The sequence below is a fragment of the Schistocerca nitens genome, chromosome 2 (genome assembly GCF_023898315.1).
Source record: "Schistocerca nitens isolate TAMUIC-IGC-003100 chromosome 2, iqSchNite1.1, whole genome shotgun sequence".
NCBI lineage: Eukaryota > Metazoa > Arthropoda > Insecta > Orthoptera > Acrididae > Schistocerca > Schistocerca nitens.
The window spans coordinates 870709125-870733191 of record NC_064615.1 but is presented as its reverse complement, the minus strand read 5'-3'; the positions used below and the strand labels follow the sequence as shown (position 1 = coordinate 870733191).

General features: G+C 40.7%; 2 protein-coding genes across 5 annotated transcripts in view; one reads left to right on the top strand and one right to left on the bottom strand.

Moving 5' to 3' along the window:
- Positions 1-13648, bottom strand: part of LOC126237150 (uncharacterized) — a 70854-nt gene extending 57206 nt beyond the window's left edge. Inside the window, exon 1 of the mRNA XM_049946995.1 lies at positions 13547-13648. Coding sequence (XP_049802952.1) covers positions 13547-13610 — 64 coding nt within the window. The 5' untranslated portion in view covers positions 13611-13648. The remainder of the gene's footprint in view (positions 1-13546) is intronic.
- Positions 1-24067, top strand: part of LOC126237147 (uncharacterized) — a 518724-nt gene that overhangs the window by 311898 nt on the left and 182759 nt on the right. For all 4 annotated transcript variants that reach the window (XM_049946992.1, XM_049946991.1, XM_049946990.1 and 1 more), the window contains exon 6: positions 18077-18438. In XM_049946992.1, coding sequence (XP_049802949.1) covers positions 18077-18438 — 362 coding nt within the window. The remainder of the gene's footprint in view (positions 1-18076; positions 18439-24067) is intronic.

Here is a 24067-nt window from a genome sequence, read left to right as displayed (position 1 = left end):
GAAATGGATTCTAGGACAACATCAAAGTGGCATTGGAATTGATGCAAAAATGATTCACAATACACTGGAACTTGCATTAAGGGTGGAGTTGGTTGGTGCTACAGGTTTATGAAGCATCGTGGACATAGCATGCGAACCAAAACTAAAACATCTCGGAAAATGCCACGAGAGCATGAAGAGAAAATATTATCTTTCCATCGCTTTATTATTCAACATTGGAGGAAAAGCACAATGACACTAAAGCAGATGACGAATGTGGACGGAATTCCTCTGACATTTGATGTGGAAAGTAACAAAACTGTTGCCTTGAAAGATACAAAAACCGTAAATATAAAAACAAATTGACATGGAAAAATGCACTGCACTGCTACACTGTTGTCGTTTCATATTTTGCTGACAGTACTAAACTTAATTCAGTGATTATTTTCAAGTGCAAAACAACGCCAAAACCTTCTCAGATATCGCCAGCTGGTGGTGTTTACGTACATGGCCAGGGTTGGAGGGACGAGGCTGGTATAAAATTGTGGATTAATAGACTGTGGGAGAGAAGGAAAAGTGCTTTGTTGAAGAAGAGTTCTGTTCTTGTGCTAGATCAGCTTAGGAATCATTTGAAAAATTCTGTGAAAGAGAAACTGAGATAGGGAAATACAGAGCTTGCTGTTATTGCGGCAAGACATACTTCACAGTTGCAACATATAGATGTCTCGATAAATAAACGATTTAAATTGTATATGAGTGAGGAATGGAACAAATGGCCGATGGATGAAATGCATCATCAGTTCACACCGAAGAGTGCTTTAAAACAATCTACAACCAAACAAGTGTGTAATAACGAAGAAGAAGAAAATTCAGATGAAGATTTTCAGGGATTTCAAAGTTTGGTTTGGTTTTATAAATAAATAATTTTATTTTAGTCTGGCTTTGCAAACTTGTCTTACAGTCTGTAGTGTATTACAGCCCCGTAAAATACGGTAATAGGTTTCGATCTGAGAAAAAAAGGGGGAGGTGAACGCAGCTCACATTAGTTGCAGGTGGAGGAAACGAAGCACAGTTTCTTACAGAATAAAACTCAAAAATATTCGAGGATCGTGTTTATGAATCACCAAACAAACGAGTAAGCTCGCAGGACAAAATGTTAGCCACTCCATTGAAAGAACACTGATTGTCTTGAGCGCTGTAGGTACGGTAGAACAGATACCAGACTGTCACTTGACACTTCACTGCTGACGTAAGGTAGAGAGTGAATTGGTGTGTGTGAGCCAGTCGGTTGGATGCAATCTGTGCAAGAAGATAGGTCTGCGCGGCGACGTGAGAATGGCGGAAAGGAGTTATCGTGTTTGGGTGTTTCTATGAAGTTTCTACATATCTACAAGGACTGGTGTTCTAATCGCGACCATGCAACAAGCCCTACACAATGGTTGTAAAAAGGTCCAAACTGACAAAGACTAGAGTCGCGCCTTGACAAAGATAATAGAAATCGATGCTGTGAGTGAAAGCAAGTCCATCTCAATCAGTTTCGTGCAAATATTTTGAAGAGAACTGCATGCACTGAATATTTTGCATCGGGTACTTCGCAAAGGGCCATTTCTCATAGCGGCATATCAAGTTGCAATTCTTCAGTGGCTCATACACCCACAGAAAATGGCCAGTAGAGCTGGCTGGAGGCATGTGTAGTAGGACGAATCGCCATTTTACCTTTTTTCAAATGATTCAAGGCGTCGAATGCACAGATAGTCCAACGAGGCGCGACGGGCTAATGACCCGTTTATCGTGCAGTATGGGGTGGGTGTAGCTCAGCCCGCAGGTAGTTCTGTGATATTTTGGGAGGGTATTGTTCGTAGCATCAGTTGGATCCACTCTTTCTTATTGCTGAGATCACAAACCTGAGTGTTTATATCAACTTCCTCAGTGACTAAGTTTTGCCCTTTCCTCTACATCTTCTGCGTGTGTCGCTATGCATTAAATATTGTAGCCATTTTTAATCGCTACAGTCATTTTGAATTGTCCTGTTTATCGTACCTTAAAGGACATTACAGATAAAGTTTTACCTGCACTGTCTCTAATAATAGTAGCATTTCGTTCAGCACACCTGAAAGCAGGCTCATTTCTATATATTAGGTTGGTGCACGAGTTCGTAGCATTGTTGTTTTGCGTGTTGGTATTCCGGTTGCTGTGGGTTTATTTATGGACTAACTTTTTTTTATTTTTAGATCCCTGTTATTTGAGTTTACATTTTGTCAATTGGAGATAATGAGTGGAGCTGTCGACGCTAAAAACGGAGTACCAAGTGGAGATATCGGAACATTTCCGACAGACTGGGTCTGTTCAAAAAATCCCGGCACTTTATCCACAAAATTTGTATGCGCTTATCTTTTACTTATTGCTCATTATGTCCTTTGAAATACTCTCATCCACAATTGATTGTGGCTCCCGACGCCGTTTCCACCTCCAGAACGAGTCTTGGTACACCTTTTTCTGGATCGCGCGAAGCGCCGCTTGCTTTCAACGGCATTTTCAACTTTGAAAATAAAAAAAAGTTCGCAGGGGCCAGGTCTGGAGAGTAAGGAGGATGAAGCAGAGCAGTGATTTCGTTTTTTGTGCAATAGCAAGCACCAACAGGAATGAAAGTCATCGTAATGCAAGAGCCACAATCCGGCCGTTTCCTTCCCACATTTTCTCTCAGACGTCGCAACACGTCCCTATAGCACCATCGATTAACAGTTTGTCCCTGTAGCACGAATTCAAGATGAACTAATTCTTCAAAGTTAAAAAAAAATATTAGCATGGCTTTGACATTTGCTTTTTTTTGCTCTTGGAGAGCCTTTCCCGCATCTTTTTGAAGATTGAACCTTCGTCTCAGCTTCATAACCGTAGACCTACGTCTCATCACCAGTTATGATTCTCTTAAGTAACATCTCGTTCTCAATTTCGCGATTCAAAAGCTCTTCACATATAGCGAGGCGAAGATCTCCTTGGTCTTGACTCAAGAGCTGTGGGACGATCTTGGCGGCAACACGATGCATTCCAAGATGCTATGTCAGGATTTCAAGCCATGATCCAACTGAAATGTTACATTCTTCTGCAGTCTCTCGGACAGTCAGTTTTCGATTGTCACGCGCAATTTCTTTGACGTTCCTGACATGAGCGTCGTCGGTAGACGTCGAAGACCGCCTTGAACGACGGTCATCCGTAACTTCTGTCCGGCCACTTTTAAACCGTGTGAACCATTCGTAGCACCGAGTACGGCTTAAGCACTCATCACTCTAGGCTTCCTGAACCCTTTGGTGTGTCTCTGTAAAGGTTTTCTTGAGTTTCATGCAAAAGTTAATGCAAGCGCGTTGCTCTTCCAACTCTGCCACTTCGAAATTAGCAAACTGTGTGACAAAACATTATCCTCAAAACAGCATTGAACAATAACTAACGGACATACAACAATGAAACTTTCGGCAGTTACTCAGCACTGGCGCGAAATTACGAATGTTCCGGAATTTTTTGAACAGACCTCGTATTCTTCTGTTGGAGTTCAGTAGGGTGGAGGCAGCAGCGGATGCAGCCGGATTGCGCCTTGTGTGAGCATAATTCCACCGGACAGAGCAAAAAAAAAAAAAATATCGTTGTGACATTAGTGACTCTCCACGTTCAGGAAGACCTTCGGGGTTTGATGAAGATCGTTTAAACGTGGTAATGCACAATGATTCGCGTCAGTGTATTCGAACATTGGTAAATGGGATGAACTGTGATCATTCCACCATCGTGCGACATTTGCATGCAGCCAGGAAGATTCAGAATCGGGTGCAGGGATATCACATGTTCTAGGCCAAAACCACAAAAATCAGCGTGTGACAATGTGTGCATCTCTACTTGTTCGTCATCAACTGCCTCGTGGACAATACAAACCATTCCTATCCTGTATAGTTCATGGTGGCGAGAAATCGTGTCTTTATGCTAACAAGGAAAAGAAAGGAATGGTTGAGCCTAAACAAAGCAGCAACTCCCCGCCCCGTATGAAAGCCTGCGGCCCCGCACCCACAAAAGATAACGTTATGCATCTAGTGGAACACTGAAGGTGTGGTCTAGTACGAACTTCTTCCCCGAGATGTAACCATACATTTATTGTCAGCAACTGAGACGTCTTCCAGACGCTGATCAAGAGCGACTACCACGAAGACTGCATGAAGTGGTCCTACTCCACGATAATGCCCACCCGCATTCTGCGAGACTGACAGAAAACACTGTACAGGAGATGGGTTGGAAGTCATTCTGCACCGACCCTATTCACCTGATCTTGCCCCCCCCCCCCCCCCCCCCCCATTTTCACCTTTGCCATTTGCCACCGAACAACCTTCAAGGAACTTCCTTTCCGTATGAAACTGCGGTCAGAACGTGGCTCGACGAGTTCTTCGCCTCAAAACCACATGTTTTCTACAATCGCGGAATCGAAAAGTTACTACAGCGTTGGCAGGTTAAGGAGGATGTATTATTGATGACTAAAGTCTCTGTTATGTATATCTGTTGTGTTTAAAAGTTGCGAACTTGTGCACCAACCGAACTGCTAACCTGGTTCATGGTCCATTATACCAGTTGCAGATTGCCTATCTAACGGCAAAGATTTGATTTTCACTAGTTCACATAATTGTTGATAGAATTTAAAGTTCTGTCATAATCTGCTCCTTAAAAGATATAATTTTATGTAAAAGTTGAACAAAGTAAGGCAGGTATTGGAGATTAAAGTTAGAAACTCTCTCTCTCTCTCTCTCTCTGTGTGTGTGTGTGTGTGTGTGTGTGTGTGTGTTTGTCTGTTGTGGCATTGAGGCAACGTAACTCACGGCGCGCAACTTACAGAAGTATATTCTCCAGTATTTGAGAATGAGAACACTTTGCGACTCCCAGTAAATTTTAAATATAATGTCAAATCTTTGCGAAACTTTTGCCCATTGGCACCTCCCACAAAATGATGAAAGAAAAGAACTTAATCGTTTTTTACATTTTCACTGTTCATACGGCAAAACTTTAGCATCTGGGATGACGATTTGATTTCGCAACACATCTGGAACCAGTATTCATTCACACACACACACACACACACACACACACACACACACACACACACACACATTACGGGATGTATCTGCAAAATAACATCATTGTAAAACTACTTAGTTCAGGAGATATAACATCCTAAACATTGAGATTCGTGAAAAACTAGCTTTTGACTATAACGGACCGAAAATTATGCATGGGACTTCGATTGGGCAAATGACCGGGATTGGGAGGTGTACTGTTAATCCGTGAACGCGAATAACTGATAGGGCTATTGGAATTACGCCGCAGCAGACATTTTCAACAATATTTGTTTACTACTTACAGCCACAGGCGCGCCGCTGTGCCATACCTCTCCCGCTGCTTCGCACACGCCTTTCTCCACTTCACAACTCTCTCTCTCTCTCTCTCTCTCTCTCCACTCCCCCCCCCCCCTCCCTCCTTAGTGGGCTCAGCATTCGAGATGTTTTATACACAAGCGAAAATCGTGAAATTAAAATACCGTTTATCAGTTAATCTTACGCAGGCTAAAGAAAGCAACTAGGTGTTCATAGTGTAAAAGACCGACTTGGTATTGTTGTTGAGGCATCGTTCCCCACGCGTTTATCAACAGCTCTCGTAAGAGCACCCAGAAATCATTCTTCAAGCGATCTCAAACCTTTTCATTATGACCTCCTCCTCCTCCTCCTGATATCCGACGTGATTTTACTTCTTTCATGTACGAAACCACATCATTGACAACTTCGTGTGATCCGTTGTACACTAAGTACCACGTCGGAATTGTATATCGTTGTCCTAAACGTGTTATCTGAAAATTATTTCGAGCAATTAGTTCATGGACTCACGCGATTAGTAAACGGTTGTGAAAACACACTTGACCTTTTAGCAACAAATAATCTTGACCTAATAATGAGCATCAAAACGGATATGGAGATTAGTGAACAAAAGGTTGTCGTAGCGAAACTGAATATTGTAATCCCCAAACCTTCCAAAAATAAACGAAAAATATACCTGTTCAAAAGAGCAGATAAAAATTCACTTGACGCCATCCTGAGAGACAATCTCCACTCCTTCAAAATTAACAGTGTAGGTTTAGACTAAATGTGGTTTGAATTCAAAGAAATAGTACCGGCAGCAGTTCACAGCTTTATGCCAGATGAATTAATAAACGACGGAGCTGATCCTGTTTGGTACACAAAACGAATGAGAACACTGTTGCAGGAAATAAAACATGCCAAATATAAATGACCGCAAAATCTCCCAAAATTGGGGATCTTTTACAGAAGCTTGAAATTTAACGCGGACTTAAATGCGAGATGCTTATAATAGTTTCCACAACGAAACTTTGTCTTGAAACCTAGCAGAAAATACAAAGAGATTCTAGTCGTATGTAAAATATGCTAACGGAAATGCACAATCAGTGCCTTCTCTGCGCGATAGCAATGGAAATACTATAGAAGACAGTGCTGCCAAAGCAGTTACTAAACACAGCCTTCCGAAATTCCTTCACTAAACAAGACGAAGCAAATATTCCAGAATTCGAATCAAGAACAGCTGCCAACATGAGTACCGTGAAGTAGATATCCATGGAATAGCGAAGCAACGTAGATCACTTAACAAAAGCAAGCCTTCCAGGCTAGACTGTATACCACTTAGGTTCCTTTCAGAGTATGTTGAGACAATAGCTCTGTATTAACAATCATATACAACCGTTCGCTCGACGAAAAATCCGTACCCAAAAGACTGGGAAGTTATACATTTCACACCATTATTCAAGGAAGGTAATAGGAGTAATCCACTAAATTACAGGCCCATATCGTTAACGTCGATATGCATCAGAATTTTGGAACATATATTGCTTTCGAACTTTATGAATTACCTCGAAGAAAACGGTCTATTGACACACAGTCAATACGGATTTAGAAAACATCGTTCTTACGAAACATAACTACCTCTACTCGCACGAAGTGTTGAGTGCTATTGACAAGCGATTTCAAATTTATCCGTATTTTTGGATTTCTGGAAGGCCTCTGACACTGTACCACACAAGCGGATGTAGTGTAATTGTGTGAATATGGAATATTGCCTCAGTTATGTGACACTCTTCCTGATTTTCTGTCAGAGAGATCACAGTTCGTAATAATTAACGGAAAGCCATCGAGTGAAACAGAAGTTATTTTTGGCGTTCCCCAAGGAAGTGTTATAGGCCCTCTTCTGTTCCTTAACTACATAAACGATTTGGGAGACAATCTGAGCAGCGTTCTTACGTTGTTTGCAAATAACGCTGTAGTTTATCGTTTATCGACTCGTTAAGGCAACAGATGACCAAAACAAATTGCAAAACGATTTAGAAAAGATATCTGTATGGTACGAAAATTGACAGTTGACCCTAAATAGCGAAAAGTTTGAGGTCGTCCACATGAGTGCTAAAAGGAATTCGTTAAACTTCGGTTACACGATAAATCAGTCAAATGTAAAGGCCGTAAATTCAGTTAAATACCTAGGAATTACAATTACCAACAAGTTAAATAGGAAAGTACACATAGAAAATGTTGTGGGGAAGGCTAACCATTGGCAGTAGAAAATGTAACAGTTCTACTAAATAGACTGCCGACACTACGGTTGTCCGTCCCTTTTTAAAATACTGACACGCGGTGTGGGATCCTTACCAGAGAGGACTGACAAAGAGTACGTCGAAAAAGTTTAAAGAAGAGCAGCACGTTTTGTATTGTCGCGAAATATGGGGGAGAGTGTCAATGAAATGATAATGGATTTGGGGTGGACATCATTAAAACAAAGGTGTTTTTCGATGCCGGGGAATCTTCTCACGAAATTTCAGTCACCAACTCTCTGCTCCAAATGCGAAAATATTTTGTTGATGCCGACCTACTTAGAGAGAAACGATCACCATAATAAGATAAGGGAAATCAGAGCTCGCACGGAAAGATATAGGTGTTCGTTTTTTCCGCGCACTATACGAGATTGGAATAATAGAGAATTGTGAGGTGGTTCGATAAACCCCCTGCCAGGCACTTAAATATAATTTGCATTGTATCCATGTAGATGTAGTTGGAGATGTCCTGGATGTTGCCCCATATAGTCCACTGCGTCCAACATGAGCGTTTCCTTGTTCATTTCAAAATCTTTTCATTTAGCACTTTACAAGCAGTGAAAAAAATTTCGTTGTAGGAGTTACAGAATGTGCTGGGTGAGCAACAGCGGGGCCAACGCTTCGCTCCGTACGGGTCGTCCCCGGCATTTCACGATCCACGACGCCAATTCGCATACTTCGTGTTTTCTCCCCACGCTCTCGTTGCCCGATAAAAGGGGCAGGTGCCTTCTTTTCCTTTCTCCGCAGTCTGCACACTGTATATTCTGGAGCGATTAAGTCTGAGCTGAATTGAATTGCAGCAGCACAGTATAGTGAATGATTCATTGTCCCACACGACTTGACAGAAGTTTTCGATGAGGTAGATATTTAGCCAGGCAGGGGAACAATCGGACTGAAGCACATTATTTTACGGAATGTAAGACGCTGCGGACTATAAGACGCGCCTTAATTTTAAGCCTTTTCTTAAAAAAAATAACATTATTACCGTTTTTATCATTAGATTGCAAAGCCAAACTAAAAAGATTCTCAGTTTATTAAACGAAGCTGACCTTTAAAATACCTGAAAATCGTCATCTGCATCTTCTTCTTCTTCGTCGTCGTCATCGTTGTCCTCTTTATGTACAAGATGATCCCCACTGTCATCGAGAGCGTTACTTATTCTTCCCTTCTTGAAAGACTTGATAATAATGTTTTCTCTCTCTCTAGACACGACAGTTTTTTTCACTGACACACTTGTTTTGATTGTAGGTCGTTTTAAAGCTCCCTTCGGCATGAATTCATGTTGGGTTTCATCCAACAGTCATTTGTTCCATCCCTCTCTCATATACACTTTAAATGGTTTATTTATCGAGATATCAATATGTTGCAGCTATGAAATATATCCTGCCGGAATAACAGGAAGCTCTGTATTTCCTTTTCTCAGTTTCTCTTTCACAGAATGTTTCAAACGACTAGTAAACTGATCTAGCCCCAAAAGAGAACTCTTCTTCGGTGAAGTACCTTTCCTTCTCTCCCACACTTTATTAATCCGTAATTTCATACCAGTTTCGTCCTTGAATCCATTTCAACGCGTCACCGTCTAGTTTTCTTCATTCTGCATTTAGTCCTCTATTTGCACATTTAGTCTTCCTCGTTTTTTTTTTTTTTTTTTCTAACCAGCCAGAGGCGGTTTTTTTTCTTTTGGTGGGGGGTCAAAATGACGCTTAGCTGCTCTGTTTCCATGCTCTCCTGTATATGCTATTACTTTCTATTACTAGCCCGCATCATATGAATACCTTTTGTTTCATTGCGAAACGAGCTACTATTTCGAATATAAGACGCATCTGAATTTTGGAGGCAATTTTTCGAAGAAGAAAGTGCGTCTTACAATCTGTAATATACGTTGGTCTTGAATGTGCCAGCTATGAACCTAGCTTTCGTCTCGTCTTGTTACTTTCATTCGACAGGTCTACCGAAATTCTCAGAATTTTTTTTTTCTTCCTTATTTTGTAGCTTACTTCAACTGGCTGGGTTACTTAAAGCTTTTGTAACATTCATAAATGAACCTTAAAACCGTATCACTTAGTGCTCTTCCCGTAATACTTCACAAACCTCTGTCGTTTTTATGAAATTGCGATTTATTTCTATCCAGTGTTCGCTGTTGTTAATATATTTTAGTCAGTAGTGTCTTTCAAGATCACTGATGACAACCAAATTGTCACCTAGCATCGCACTCGTCGTTCATTTAGTGTAACGCTCAAAGCTTTTGAAGATCATCTAAGAGTAGTTACATCGGCATCCATTGACATCCCACACAATTACCTGTGTTCATGCTCACATTATAGGACTGGACGTCTAAATCTTACGCTTAAAGAAACCTTACAGGAGAAATTACAAGATTACAGTCCTGTATTACGGTCTTTAGTTAAAAAATCGCATCGTTTAATATGATATTATGGCGTAGCTACCAGCCCATTAGGGCCATTACATTCCCTAGTGCACCATCGGATTTCCGGATAGCATAGATATCTTCAATCCGCGAGTACGGGCTTGACTGTCGCGGCAAAGAAAACGTCCCTGACATGTCACCCTTTCCCTTTGACTCTGTTTAAAATGTGTATCCCATGCGTTGTAATTTCAGCTAGACCTTACGACGTGGGGGCACTTATCTGATGGTAGACCATTGTGTTTCTAGAAACCTTGTGAACTGTGAAACAATTGAAATTATTATGTTTTCAGTTCTGCAGAATGGAAAGCATTGTTGGAGTGTAGTTCCTGAGTCAAGGGAAACTTTGTATGCAGTTACCTCCGAAAATTATAAATTTCCTTGAGGCAGAAAAGCTTATATCCATAAATCAGCCCAGATTTAAAAAGCATCGCTCATGCGAAGCTCAGCTTGCCCTTTTTCTCACACAGTATTCTGCGAAGTATGCATGAAGGGCAACAGGTAGAGTCCATATTTTTCTAGATTGCCGGAAATCATTTGACACAGTGCCCCACTACAGACTTACGAAATATGTATCCAGATGTGTGTGGCTCGAAGACTTGTTGAGTAATAGGACCCAGTGCGTTGCCCTGGGCTGCGATACGATAGTTTGGCAGAGACGAGGGTATCGTCAGAAGTGCCCCAGGGAAGCTTGATAGGACCGCTTTTGTTCTCTCTATATACATAAATATGACAGGCAGGGTCAGCAGCAAGCTGCGTCTTCTTGCTTATGACGATGTAGTGTACTAGAAAATGTCGTCGTTGAGTGACTTTAGGAGGATACAGGATGATTTACAAGGGAACATTCTCAAGTGTCAATAAGTGATCATAAGAAACTTCGCGGGTGTGTAGAGGAGTAGAAATAATGCAGTATGCATCTTTTTGTATGGTTCCAATTTTACTTTTATTTGGTAAAACGCACCTCGAAATGTAATTTAGCCTGGAGGAAATATCTTCGAAACGATAATACACAAAATTCTGTTTCTCCTATAAAAGTTGACATGTAATCAGCGTTCTTGACAATTGTATAATCTGATTTTGTAATGATTTGAAATTCTGCAAAATATCTCACCACTGTTAATTAATTTTGAAAAATGAAAACTTCTGTTACAACAAAAAGTCAAAGGAGGTTTCAAGCTACGTACATCTATGTGTAACAAAGCTAGTGTCTGAAATACTGTACCCAATGTGATGTTAGAGAATTTTCAACATACCTAATTAAACTATCCGAACATCTTTTATTGGTCTAGTTCTTTATTTTAGTGACACTAGTTTCATATTTTAAATTGTTATCTTACGTTTTAATTCCATTTTTTATTTTATCGTTTCACAAATACGTACCTTGTTAATTAAAAATAATAAGTAATTCATTACTATGCTAAAAAATCATTACAATAATGATAATATGTAAATAAACGCTCAAAATATAACGTTTTCTTACATTATGCACATAAAATGTACGAAATTTTTTCACATAATGTACACGACAGAGAGAACACATTGTAAAAATAAAAGTATACTGGTCTGTATCAGGCATGATTCAGTATATTGGTAAGCCGTGGCGAAAGGAATTGATTACGTACATGTGACTGCAGCTTAATTATATTGTTTCACAAGTGGAGACTGACATCCAAATCATTCAACAGACCTAGATCTGAAAATCTTCGCACACAATTGTTCCAACATCAAAAGCCATATACATCTCACGACTGTTCCTGTGGCTTCGAGACCTTTGGGATCACCAGATGAGAAAGTTCCTTGTACTTAGGTACAATGCTCTATACAGTTCTTTCACATTGACAGCACTAAGAAACTACCAATAATACAAATGTTTCACAATCACTGTGAAAGAAGATATGTTTCACAGATCATTTGATCCGGTCAGACGTTTGTTTCGATGCTGTCTTAAGGACATTTTGAGCTTTGAAAAGAGATTCTCGAGTTTTCGGTGCAAAATCACCATTCGTTTCTTTTAAAACTGTGAAAAGGCAGATGGTCAGTGTGGAAAAACTGTTTTGACCTTCATACCCGAGGACAAGAAACTTACTCAACTGATGTTCCCAAAGGACTCGACGGCACAGGTACTGACGTGGTAAGTATACGGTTGTAGGTGTTTGAAGAAACTGTTGTCGGTGTCTGGAGAACCTTGTGAGAAGATTTTCAGATCTAATTCTGTTGAATGATTTTGATGTCATGTAGTCACTTGTACGTAATCAATAATTTTCGCCATGGCTTACCAACTTACTGAAATATGCCTGATAGAAATCAGAATATTTAGATAATCACCCCTAACAATTTGAAGTGCTGCTGCATTTTGTTTTATGTTGTGTTTCCGTCGTGTATATTATGCGAAGAAATTTCGTACATTTTATGGGTGTAAGAACCGTTGTGTTTTAAGCATTTGTTTACAAATTATCATTATTCTAATGTTGTTGTATCATAACAATGAGTTCCTTATTATTTTCAGTTAAGAGCATACACGTATGTGAAACGATAAAATAAAAAGAAGAATGTAAAACGTAAAATAATTCAAATATCAGTAAAATAAATAACTAGACCAGTAATGATTGTTCAGGTATCAAATTGTGTACAGTGTTTCAGAAACCAGCCTTATTACAAATAGATGTATGTAGCTTGACATTATTGAGTACTGCTCGAGTGTTTGGTGTTCCGCCAGGTCTGTTTAAAGGAGGTCATCGAAACAATTCAGACGGACTGCTATATTTGCTACGCCAGGTTTCGATCAACACGCGAGCATTACGGAGATGCTTTGTGAACTCAAATACGAATCCCTGGAGGTGGACCACGTTCTTTTCGTGAAATACTATTGAGAAAATTTAGAGAGCCGGCTTCGCAGCTGACTGTAGAAGTATTCTGTTGCTGCGAAAATACATTTTGCATAAGGACCGCGAAAATAACACGAGAAAAATTAGGGCTCTTACACGTAGTTGTAGTAGTAGTAGTAGTAACAGCAGCAGCAGCAGCGGTAGTAGTAGTAGTAGTAGTAGTAGTAGTACAAGGTACCCTCCGCCATACTCCGTATGATGGCTTTCGGAGTACATGTTTAGACGTTGACAGCTATCATGAGTAACCTTTCCGAATAAGATACAGAGATTCGGAAGGCCAACCTTTTCTTTTAAACGGTAGTACCGCAACTATGCAGTTTTTGGTTGGTGTGGACGTCCATTATTCGTCGTTAATTTTGTTGTTGAAACTGTGTGTTTAGCGATGGCAAGCAAGTGGATTATAGTCTCGTTATTTGTGCGCGCCCATGCGGGAAAACACTTCACAGCAACATGCATTTATCCGTCGGATCACATGACGCAGTACCTTTTTGGGGAAGGGAGCAATTGCTCTTGACAAGCTCGGCGATTGTCGACTGTCAGAAGCGTTTGCGTTTGTTAGTCCTCTCCAGTTTGCACATAGCTTACCTTGCGAGCAAATGATGTGCGCCAGGAGCAGCAAGAGAGCTGTGTAGATCTGAGTGGCGTCCATGTTGCGCGGTGAGACGCTTGCAACTGACTGAGAGGCGGCGGCTGCACGGGCGAGAGTGGGTCACTTCACCCCACTCCAGTCTCTTCGCCACTAGGCACCGTTTGCGTCTGCTGTGCGTTCTCCGAATACCCCGCAACTGCTAGTGCCTATTTTGTAGCATAGAAGCTTCGGGCTGTTCTGCGCTACAAGCAGCTAACTGAGATGGCCTGGGACAATCCAGACTTATGTCTGAAATCCATTACAATTTTTGTGTCGACTGTGTTTTCTTCATACTACTAAGAAGGCCAGCATGTGTAAAGGGTGATTGTTTATTACAGACACACTGTGAAAGATAGAAACACATTGTGCATGTCACTGGATAGCGTAAGTTTCAAAGTTTTATGTTCACTCAGACACTATACCATACACTCAACATGTACATCATGCATTGCGCGAGAAACATTGAAACGATTGTCCATTTCATTCTGTACATGAATCAACAGGTCTCTGTTTATGGAATCGAAAGCTTCAACAACTCGGATTCCTAGACCTTGGAGAGTAGCTGCTATAAGTGACTGTCTTTTATGTATCCCACAGAAATGAAAGGCAAGGTGTGAGGTCTGGTGACCTGGAAGGCCAAAAAAATAAAAAGATCTGGTTGTCCACCTCCAACGTTGTGGAATGTTGTTGTTCAGATAACGTCGCGCCCCAAGGCGAAATAGAGGCGAGCCGCCGACGTGTATGAAGATGAAATGATTGGAATCTTCGTGAAGTTGAGGAAACAACCAGTTTTGCAGCATGTCCAGGTATGACATTCTCTCTGCAAAAAAGAGAACTCCTTGAACTTTGTGAACAGAAAGGCACAAAACACATTCAGTTTGGGAGAGTCTTTCATATTCGATGACGATGCAAGTATTTTGTGATCCTCAGATTCTTACATTATGGCAGATTACATTACCCGACAGATGAAACGTCTATTCGTCCGAAAAGATGAGTCGTTTGGAAAAAGTGTCCTCTGCCATATCCTGGAGCATTGTTATGCAAAATGCGTACCTTCCATTACGGTCGCCGGGACACAATAAAGAGCTAGCTGTGTTGCACAAGAACGATATTTTCTGAGTCATAATGTTAGAGTACAGTATATGCTCCAAAATCCTGCTGGAAATTGAGGTCAGTGATACGGGCCTCTGATTCAATGGGTTACTCCTATTTCCTTTCTTGAATATTGGTGTGACCAGTGCTACTTTCCACTCTTTAGGAACAGACCTTTCGTCAAGTGAGCGGTTGTATACGATTGCTAAGAAAGGCGCTATTGTGTCTGCATACTCTGAAAGGAACCTGATTGGTATACCATCTGGACCGGAAGACTTGCCTTTCTTAAGTGATTTGAGTTGTTTCACAACATCTAAGATATCTACTTTTATGTCACTCATCCTAACAGCTGTTCTGGTTTTGAATTCTGGAATATTTACTTCGGCGTCTTTCGTGAAGGAATTACGGAAAACTGTGTTTAGTAACTCTGGTTTAGTGGCACCATCATCGGTAACATTCCATCGCTACGTGCAGTGACGGTATTGGCTGTTTTTTTTTGCCACTGGTGTACTATACATACGACCAGACTCTTTTGGTTCTCTATCATATTTTGAGACAATGTTTCATAGTGGAAACTATTAAAATCATCTCGCATTGACGTCACTATTAAAAGCATCTCGCATTGACGTCCACACTAAATTTCAAGCTTCTGTGAAACTTAGCCAGTCTTGGGGATTTTGCATTCTTCTGAATTTGGCATGCTTTTTTTGTTGCTTCTGCAACAGTGTTCTGATGTATTTTGTGTACCATGGTGGAACAATTCTGTCTCTTATTAACTTATGCGGTATAAAGCCATCTATTGCTGTCGATAAAGTATCTTTGAATTTGAGCCATATCTGGTCTACATTTACATAATTAGCGTGGAAGGAGTGGAGACTCACTCTTAGGAAGACATCAAGCAGAATTTTTATCTGCTGTTTTAAATAGATATATTTTGCATTTATTTTTAGTGTTTTTGATTGATATTGTTTTAAGCCTTGCTACAATGACCTTGTGTTCACTAATCCCTGTATCTGTCATGACACTCTCTTTTAGATCAGGATTATTTGTGGCTAAGAGGGCAAGTGTGTTTTTGCAACCATTTACAATTTTTGTGGGCTCATGAAGTAACTGTTCAAAGTAATTCTCAGAGAAAGCATTTAGTACAATTTTGGAAGATGTTTTCTGTCTACTACTGGCTTTGAATGTGTGTTTTCGCCAACAAATCGAGGGTAAATTGAAGTCTCCAACAATTATAACTGTATGAGTGGGGTACTTATTTGTAATGAGATTCAAATTTTCTTTGAACCGTTCAGCAATTATATCATCTGAGTCGGGGGGTCGGTACAAGGAGCCAATTATTATTTTGGTATGGCTGTTGAGTATAACCTCTACCCATAGTAATTCGCAGGAACTATCTATTTCAAATTCACTACAAGATAAACTACTACCAACAGACACAAACACACCACCACCTAGTTCATTTAATCTATCCTTTCTGAACATGGTTTGCGCCTCTATAAAAATTTCAGCAGAATTTATCTCCTGCGTGGTAGAGATTTATGTAGTCTGGCAGTAACGCAGTTAGTGGTGAGAGAAGTGTATTAACTTTCTGGTCATTCATTAATTCACCACACAGTTACAGGGCTTCACAATATGTTGTCAACAACAGACAACAGCAAGACCAATCCCTTTTGCACCAACACTACGGGCATGTCAGCATGCTGCTTCACCACAGATTCATAATGTGAACTGCAGAAGGTTCGGTATAACTTTGTGAAACATCCTGCAGTTGCATTTTGTGATGTAGTGCAGAAGGGAGCACGGGAAATTTCCTGCTAGCCCTTCATTTTGCAGACCTATGTAGGAGGAAGTGCATGACCACACTCTGGCAACATATCTTCCCTCACATTTCTAACTTCCAGTCCTTCCTTTCCACCTTCTTACGCCCCTAAAACACAATTTATTGCTTAATATGGTTTTATTGCACTTTGCTGCTGGAGAAAATATTAATATTTATTTTTACTACTACTACTACTACTACTACTACTACTACTACTACTACGTGATCAGGCCCAGTGGTCCACACGCATCTACAAGTTTCCTCCTCCACTGTATTCTGTCCATTGCTGCTATCCGCCATTCGTCCATATCTATTGACATTTGTTTTAAATCTTCATGGAGTCCATCCCTCCAACGCTTCTTGGGTCTCCCTGGCGGTCTCTTTCCTGTAGGTGTGAAATCCAGGAGCTTCCGAGGCCATCTGTGATCCTCCATCCGGGCCACATGGCCAGCCCACTGCATTCGTTTGGCTTTGACAGCTCCTGCTATGTTGGGTTGCTGGTATAGTTCCTCAAGCTCTTGGTTGTATCTGATCCTCCATTCCCCTGTATCTGCATCCAGAACCAGACCGAAGATCTTCCGAAGCACTTTTCTCTCAAAGACAAGGAGCTTATGGAAGTCCTGTTTCCGGATACTCCATGTCTCACAGCCATATAGAACAACAGGCTGGATCAGGGTTTTGTACAGTCGAATCTTGAACTGTCTGGAGAGAGATCTGGACCGAAGCAGTTGTGCTAGGCTGTGGTAAGATCGGTTTCCTGCTTGTATTCTGGCATTGATCTCTGCTTCACATGACCAGTTCTCTGTGAAAAGTGCCCCTAGGTATTTGAATTCTTACACTCTCTTGTAGGAATGGTCCCCAACCTGCAGTGGTTGTAGATGATCAGCAGCCTGACAATTAACACGCATCATAACGAGGTACTCTGTCTTAGCTTCGTTTATGTTTATCCCAAATTTGCTGGCAGCCTCCTTTAGTGCTTTGGTCATTTGCTCCAACTCCTCTTCCGATCTAGAGAGTAAACAGATGTCGTCTGCATAGGCTAAGTATGCCAGTCTCTTTCCTTCGATTTCAATCCCTTCGTTCACTTGGAAGGTCTCGCGTATGATCTTCTCGAGGGCAAAGTTGAACAGGATAGGGGACAACCCATCTCCTTGCCTGAGTCCTGTCACAATTTCAAATTTATTTTATTTATTTTTAACTGACGACATTATTTAATGGTGCACATTTATTATATGTTTTGCCACTTAAAGGTAAGTCCTGGCCAAGCATTTTGTCTCAGTGTAATTTTACAGTTCCCTCAAATGAACTTTCCTTGTGAAAGCTTGTTCTTGCCTTCTGTCTAGGAGTGCTAAATTTTGGGCTAGAGGTTTCAAACAACCTCCAGATGTCATTGAATGTGCAGTCAATTAAATTCATGGAAGATGAAAATTTCTGTTTTGGGTCATTGTCACCAAATTCTGAAAATGGGTTTGATGTACATGAATTTCAATATTGATACACTGATTCATTGAATATGAACTGATAAGTAAAGAAACTAAAGAAATAAATGTAAATTTGTAATTATTTGTTTCAGAAATTGGAGAAGATTTATTCAGTGCCATCCGTACACCATGCACAGCAACTGGAGCTACAGATATCACGCCATTTTCTGTATCTTCATGGACTCTTACAATTGATGGAGGAAACTTTGTTGACCCAAGTTCAAGAGTTAAAGCAAGGTGTGTCCTTCAGTCTTCAGAATGTAACCAAGCAGGTTGAAGACAACATAGAAAGCGTTTCAAAAATTTTGAAGGAGGCACAGCTTGCTCAAACGCCTGAAAACATATCAAAAGTTGATATGAACTGTTTAATACAAAAACTTCATGAAACTACTGAGAACATGCCATGTCATCTCATTTCCAATGTTGGTGAATATGTCAGTGATGAATCGGCAGAGTAAGTATGGATTAACTTATGTACAAAAAGTAAAAACTTGGATAGCATATAATTTTCTTTTGAGCATGTATTCCTGAAAATTATTTGGACTTAGAATTCTAAACACACACACACACACACACACACACACACACACACACACACACACACACGAGGCAAAACATTATGACCATTGCTTGTGTGTCTGTCTGTGGAATGAAATACATCACTAATTCTGCATACAAGGGATTCGGCAGTTTATTGGTAGGTCTGCAGAGATATGTGGCATTAGATATCTACCAACAGATCATGTAATTTGTATAAATAACACACCGCTGATTTCCTACACAGTGACGGGGTCCGATAGCAACCCAGAAAGGTTCCGTAGGATTTACATCATGCAAATTTGGTCACCAAGACATCAACGTAAGTTCACTATAATGGTCTTCAAACCACTGTAGCATGGTTCTGGATCCAAGACATGGACAATTGTACAGTTGAAAGATGCCATCACTATCGGGGGAGGACATCAAGCATTAAGGGATGCTGATGGTTCGCAGCTGCCACAGGTTGCCTGCAAGCACAGGAGAATGTGTCTCTTAACATAATATTGCTCCCAGCAGCCTGCATCCATGGCGCACTACACATTTCGAGCCACTGTTCTCCTCAGTGACAGTGTTTGTGGGGGCGACCATCAACCTAGTGTAACAAAAATTTGATTCACCTGAAGAGCCGACACATTTCCATTGATCAGTGGTCAAATCCTGATGGTCCTGTGCCCATTGCAGTTGTAATTGACAATGTTGTTGGGTCAACATGTGATGATGTTTGGGTGGGTTGCTCCTGAGCTCCATATTCCACACTGTACAATGTGCTCCGAAATATTTGTGTGAGCACCAGCATTGTGCTCTTTGGCAGAGATGCCACAGATCACCTTCTATCCTACTTTACAATGAAGACAAGTCTCCAAACCCCACATTCTGTGGTGAGTCATGGATGTCCAACCATGTAGCACCTACTGATAGGTTTACTATCTGTCTACCTCTTTCCGTTGTTAGCACAACAGCAGGACATGAACATTCAACCAGCTTTGCTGTTTTCAAGATACTCGTTCACGGGTTCTGCATAATAATAATCTGCCCTTGTCAAAGGCCCTTATCTCAATGGATTTCCCTATTTGGAGCCCATATCTTCACTAGGGTGATTCCTTACGTCTGCCGACTCCGCTTACATACTTTCATCATCATGTAATGTGCCTACAACACTACCAGGTGGCATCCAACATCTCAGTGGGCAATTATCATAATATTTTGGCTTATCAGTACATATACAAGGTCTGTTCAAAGAATTCTGGAACATTCATAATGTCGCACCAATTGTGCGTTGGACTGAAATGCAGTTGGCATACCTACACATACCTGTGTTTAATGTGAAACTGCTAGAAGTTTCATTGTTTGTTGTATGTCTTTAGTTATTGTTCAGTAGTGTTTTGAGGAGAATGTTTTGTCACACAGTTTGCGAATTTTGAGATGGCAGAGTTAGAAGAGCAACGCACGAGCATTTACTTTTGTGTGAAACTCAAGAAAACCTTTACAGAGACACACCAAAGTATTCAGGAAGCCTAGGGTGATGAGTGCTTAAGCCGTACTTGGTGTTATGAATGGTTCACACGGTTTAAAAATAGCCGGACGATGTTAAAGATGACAATCATTCAGGATGCCCTTCGACGTCAGGAACATCAACAAAATTGTGCTTGCCACAAAGATTGACTGTCCAAGAGACTGCAGAAGAGTGTAACATTTCAGTTGGGTCATGTCTTGCAATTCTGACACAGCATCTTAGAATCCATCATGTTGCCAGCAAGTTCGTCCCATGGCTCATGAGTCAAGACCAGAAAGACCTCCACCTTGCAATCTGTGAAGAGCTCGTGGACCACACAAATGAGAACAAGATGTTCCTTAAGAGAATCACAGATGTTGATGACATAAGGGTGAACTGTTGTGTTGTTGAGACAAAGATTCAATCTTCACAGTGGGTTGGGAAAGGTTCTCTAAGACCACAAAAAGCTTTTCAGGTCAGGTCAAATGTCAAAGCCTTGCTGATAGTTTTCTATGACTTTGAAGGATTAGTTCATCATGATTCCTTGCCAAAGGGACAAACTGTTAGATGTTGATACTAACGGGACATGTTGAGACGCCTGAGAGAAAATATGAGAAGGAAACAACCTGAAATGTGGTGAGACAATTCATGGCTCTTGCATCACAAGAAAGCACCGGCACATTCACCCTGTTGGTGTATGACTATTGCACAAAAAATGAAATAACTGTTCTGGCTCATCCTTCATACTCTACAGACCCAGCCACTGCGCACGTTTTTTTTTTTTTTTTTTTTTTTTTTTTTTTCAAAGTTGAAAACCACGTTGAAAGGACTGAGATTTGCAACACTAGACCAGATAAAAGAAAATTCAGAGACGGCGCTGGGTGCGATCCAGTAAGAGGCATACCAAGACTGCTTCCCGAAGTGGAAACAGCATTGGGACTGGTGTATCAGTTGTGGAGGACAGTATTTTGAAAGAGACCATGCACAATAAGTAAAAGATAAGTGTAGAAAAAATTTGTGGACAAAGTTCTGGAATTTTTTTTGAACAGACCTCATATACAATGATCAGCCAGAACATTATGACCACCTACTGTATAGCTGGTATGCCCATCAGTGGCATAGATAATAGCAGCAATGTGTCCTACCATGGAAGCAATGAGGCCCGGGTAGGTCGCTGGAGGGAGTTGGCACCACATCTGCACGTTCAAGTCACCTAATTCCCAGGGAGGGGACTGACTGACGCCACATTCAGTCACATCCCAGATTTGTTCAATCAGGTTCAGATATGGTGAGTAGGGGGTCCAGCACATCAATTGAACTTCTCCACTGTGTTCCTCAAATCACTCCATGACACTCGTGGCCTTGTGGCTTGGCACATTATCGTGTTGAAAAATGCAACTACTGTCAGGAAATATGATTCTCACGAAGGGAGTATGTGGTCTGCAACCCATGTACAATACCCCTTGGCTGTCATGATGCCTTGCAAGAGCTCCACATGGATGCCCATGTAAATGTTCTCCAGAACATAAAGGAGCTGCCACCAGCATGTCTCCGTCCTGCAGTACAGACATCAAAGACTTGTTCCCCTGGAAGACAACAGATTCACACCCTCCCATTGGCATGATGAAGAAGGTATCAGGATTCATCAGATCGCCCAACACTCTGCCACTGCCAACATCCTGTGCCGATGGTCACGTGCCCATTTCAGTCATAGTAGCCGATGTTGTGGTGTTAACGTTGGGACATGCATAGATCATTGGCTGCAGAGGCCCATCTTTAGGAGTATTCGGTGCACTGTATGTTCAGACACACCTGTACTCTGCCCAGCATTAAAATCTGTTGTTAGTTGCACCACAGTTCACTGCCTGGCCTGTTTTGCGAGTCTTCCCAAGACGATCACCATAGCACTCCTCGAACATCCAAGAAGTTGTGCACTTTCCAAAATGCTCAAGCCAAGCATCCAGATTATCGTAATTTGCCCTTGGTCAAACTCAGATAGATTGCACATCTTCCTCATTCTACACACAGCAGTTTGGTCACTGGTACTAAATGCACTGTGTGTGTGTGTGTGTGTGTGTGTGTGTGTGTGTGTGTGTGTGTGTGTGTGTGTGTGTGACCAGCAGACATTCCCCACCAGGTGATGCTGGTCATAATGGTGAGTGGTCATAATGTTCTCACTGATCAGTGTATAATGGTGATATAATTGATAAATTTGATTTTGATTTGACTGTTACTTTAAGAAATATAAAATTATAATAATAGGCAAGTCAACATGTTAAGGAATGTGTTGTAACCATACCCATTATCATCAAAGAATTCACTTCAACGCCATTTTTTTAGATGCAGACATTTTTTATGTTAATAAGTTTGTCAGTTGCTGTGTGTGGATAAAGTGACGAAATAATACAGAGGAACTGCTTACTCTTGTGATGTTCAGCTGTGTACTAAGCCATTTATTGTATTTCGTGGCTCAGTGTTTAAGTTCCACATTATACATCCAAAGGTCTGAGGTTCTATCCCTGGTCAGTCTCAGTCATAGAAGTTTTTTATCTCTTGTCACTTATCACTTCTCCCACCTCTCGCAGTGTATGTTAGTATGAAAACAATTGAATTGCACCATGGTTCGGATTTCATGTTAAACTGTAGGCTTTGTACAGTGGAGTATTACCTGGATTACTTTACTTTCTAAACTGTCTTCTTCCACAACTCTGCAGCTTTAATAGCTTTGTCATTGCATAAAAATAGAGTTTCAACTGTGCAAGGAAATTCTGTCCCTAGGCGCGCGAGAAAATGTTCGAAGTCTGTGCTTCTCTCCGTTCATGCTTGTCATCTCAGGCACATGACCAAATGTTTGAATTTGTGCTTTTCTGCATTCACACTGGTCACCTTCAGAGTAGCCCCACTTCACCATGTTGAACTAGTGTCTATGGCTGATCTTTCCACCACTTGGAAACATCTGAGTAACACCAAAGGAAGATGCAAACATCTGAGTGAAGAGTTGAACCAAAAATAAAAACAATCAAAGGAATCCATATATACAAGGTGATTGATCCGTTTCAAGATCTATTAAATGGAGAGAAATAAAATGTAAGGAAGCAACAGATGTTTTAACCATAACCAATAAAACTTAATATACCTCAAACAGAGACTGCCATACTTACTGGTAACAGTGAACACATTTTTTAAAACACTTATTATTCATGTTCAAACAATGGAAAATCCAGGATGGAATGTAACAGTATAATGAAAAGGATAGTTGCTACTCACCATACAGCAGAAATGGTGAGTTGCAGAAAGGCACAACGAAAAGAATGTCGGAAAGTTAGCTTTCAGCCAACAAGGCCTTTGCCAAAAATACACACACACACACACACACACACACACACACACACACACACACACACAGGTGTGTTTTGAAAAATCATTTTGTGATCCAGACACGCAGATTTGTGACATGTTTCTCTTTGGTCAAGTCAAAGAATGAATTATTGAGTCTGAAAGAAAGTGGTGTAAAGCCTTAGGGTGGAGCATGAATGATAAATGTCTACTTGTAAATGAACTAGGCTGATAGCTTACACTTCATCAGGAAAGTAATTCCCAATTCTTTAACTCTGTTAGTAATGGGCTAGGTGGAGTTCAGTAAGACTGAAAAGTAGATGTTAAATTCAAGTTATTGATGAAAAAAAAGAATTGTATGTGAAATATATTGTATGTCTTCAGTTGAAGAGGAATTTTTGAGCGCTGTTGTTGGACCAGCAGTTACGCGTGACATAGATTTCTGTTCTGGAAGATGGGAGGACTGACTTCATCTAGTTGAGAATATTGAGATGGTTCTGTAATAAAAATGAAAGCATCCTACTTCCATAGTATTTTTTCCTATTCATTCGCACACTGATAAGATAAATCTGATGTACCTGTAAAAAAAAAAAAAGAAAGAAACCCATTGCCATATTCCTACTATTTCTTATTGGCATAGGTGATTTGCAGAATTTTGTGTGATTCCATAAAATTATAATTTCCGTAAAAGGATGCTCTTGATTTATGCACTCTA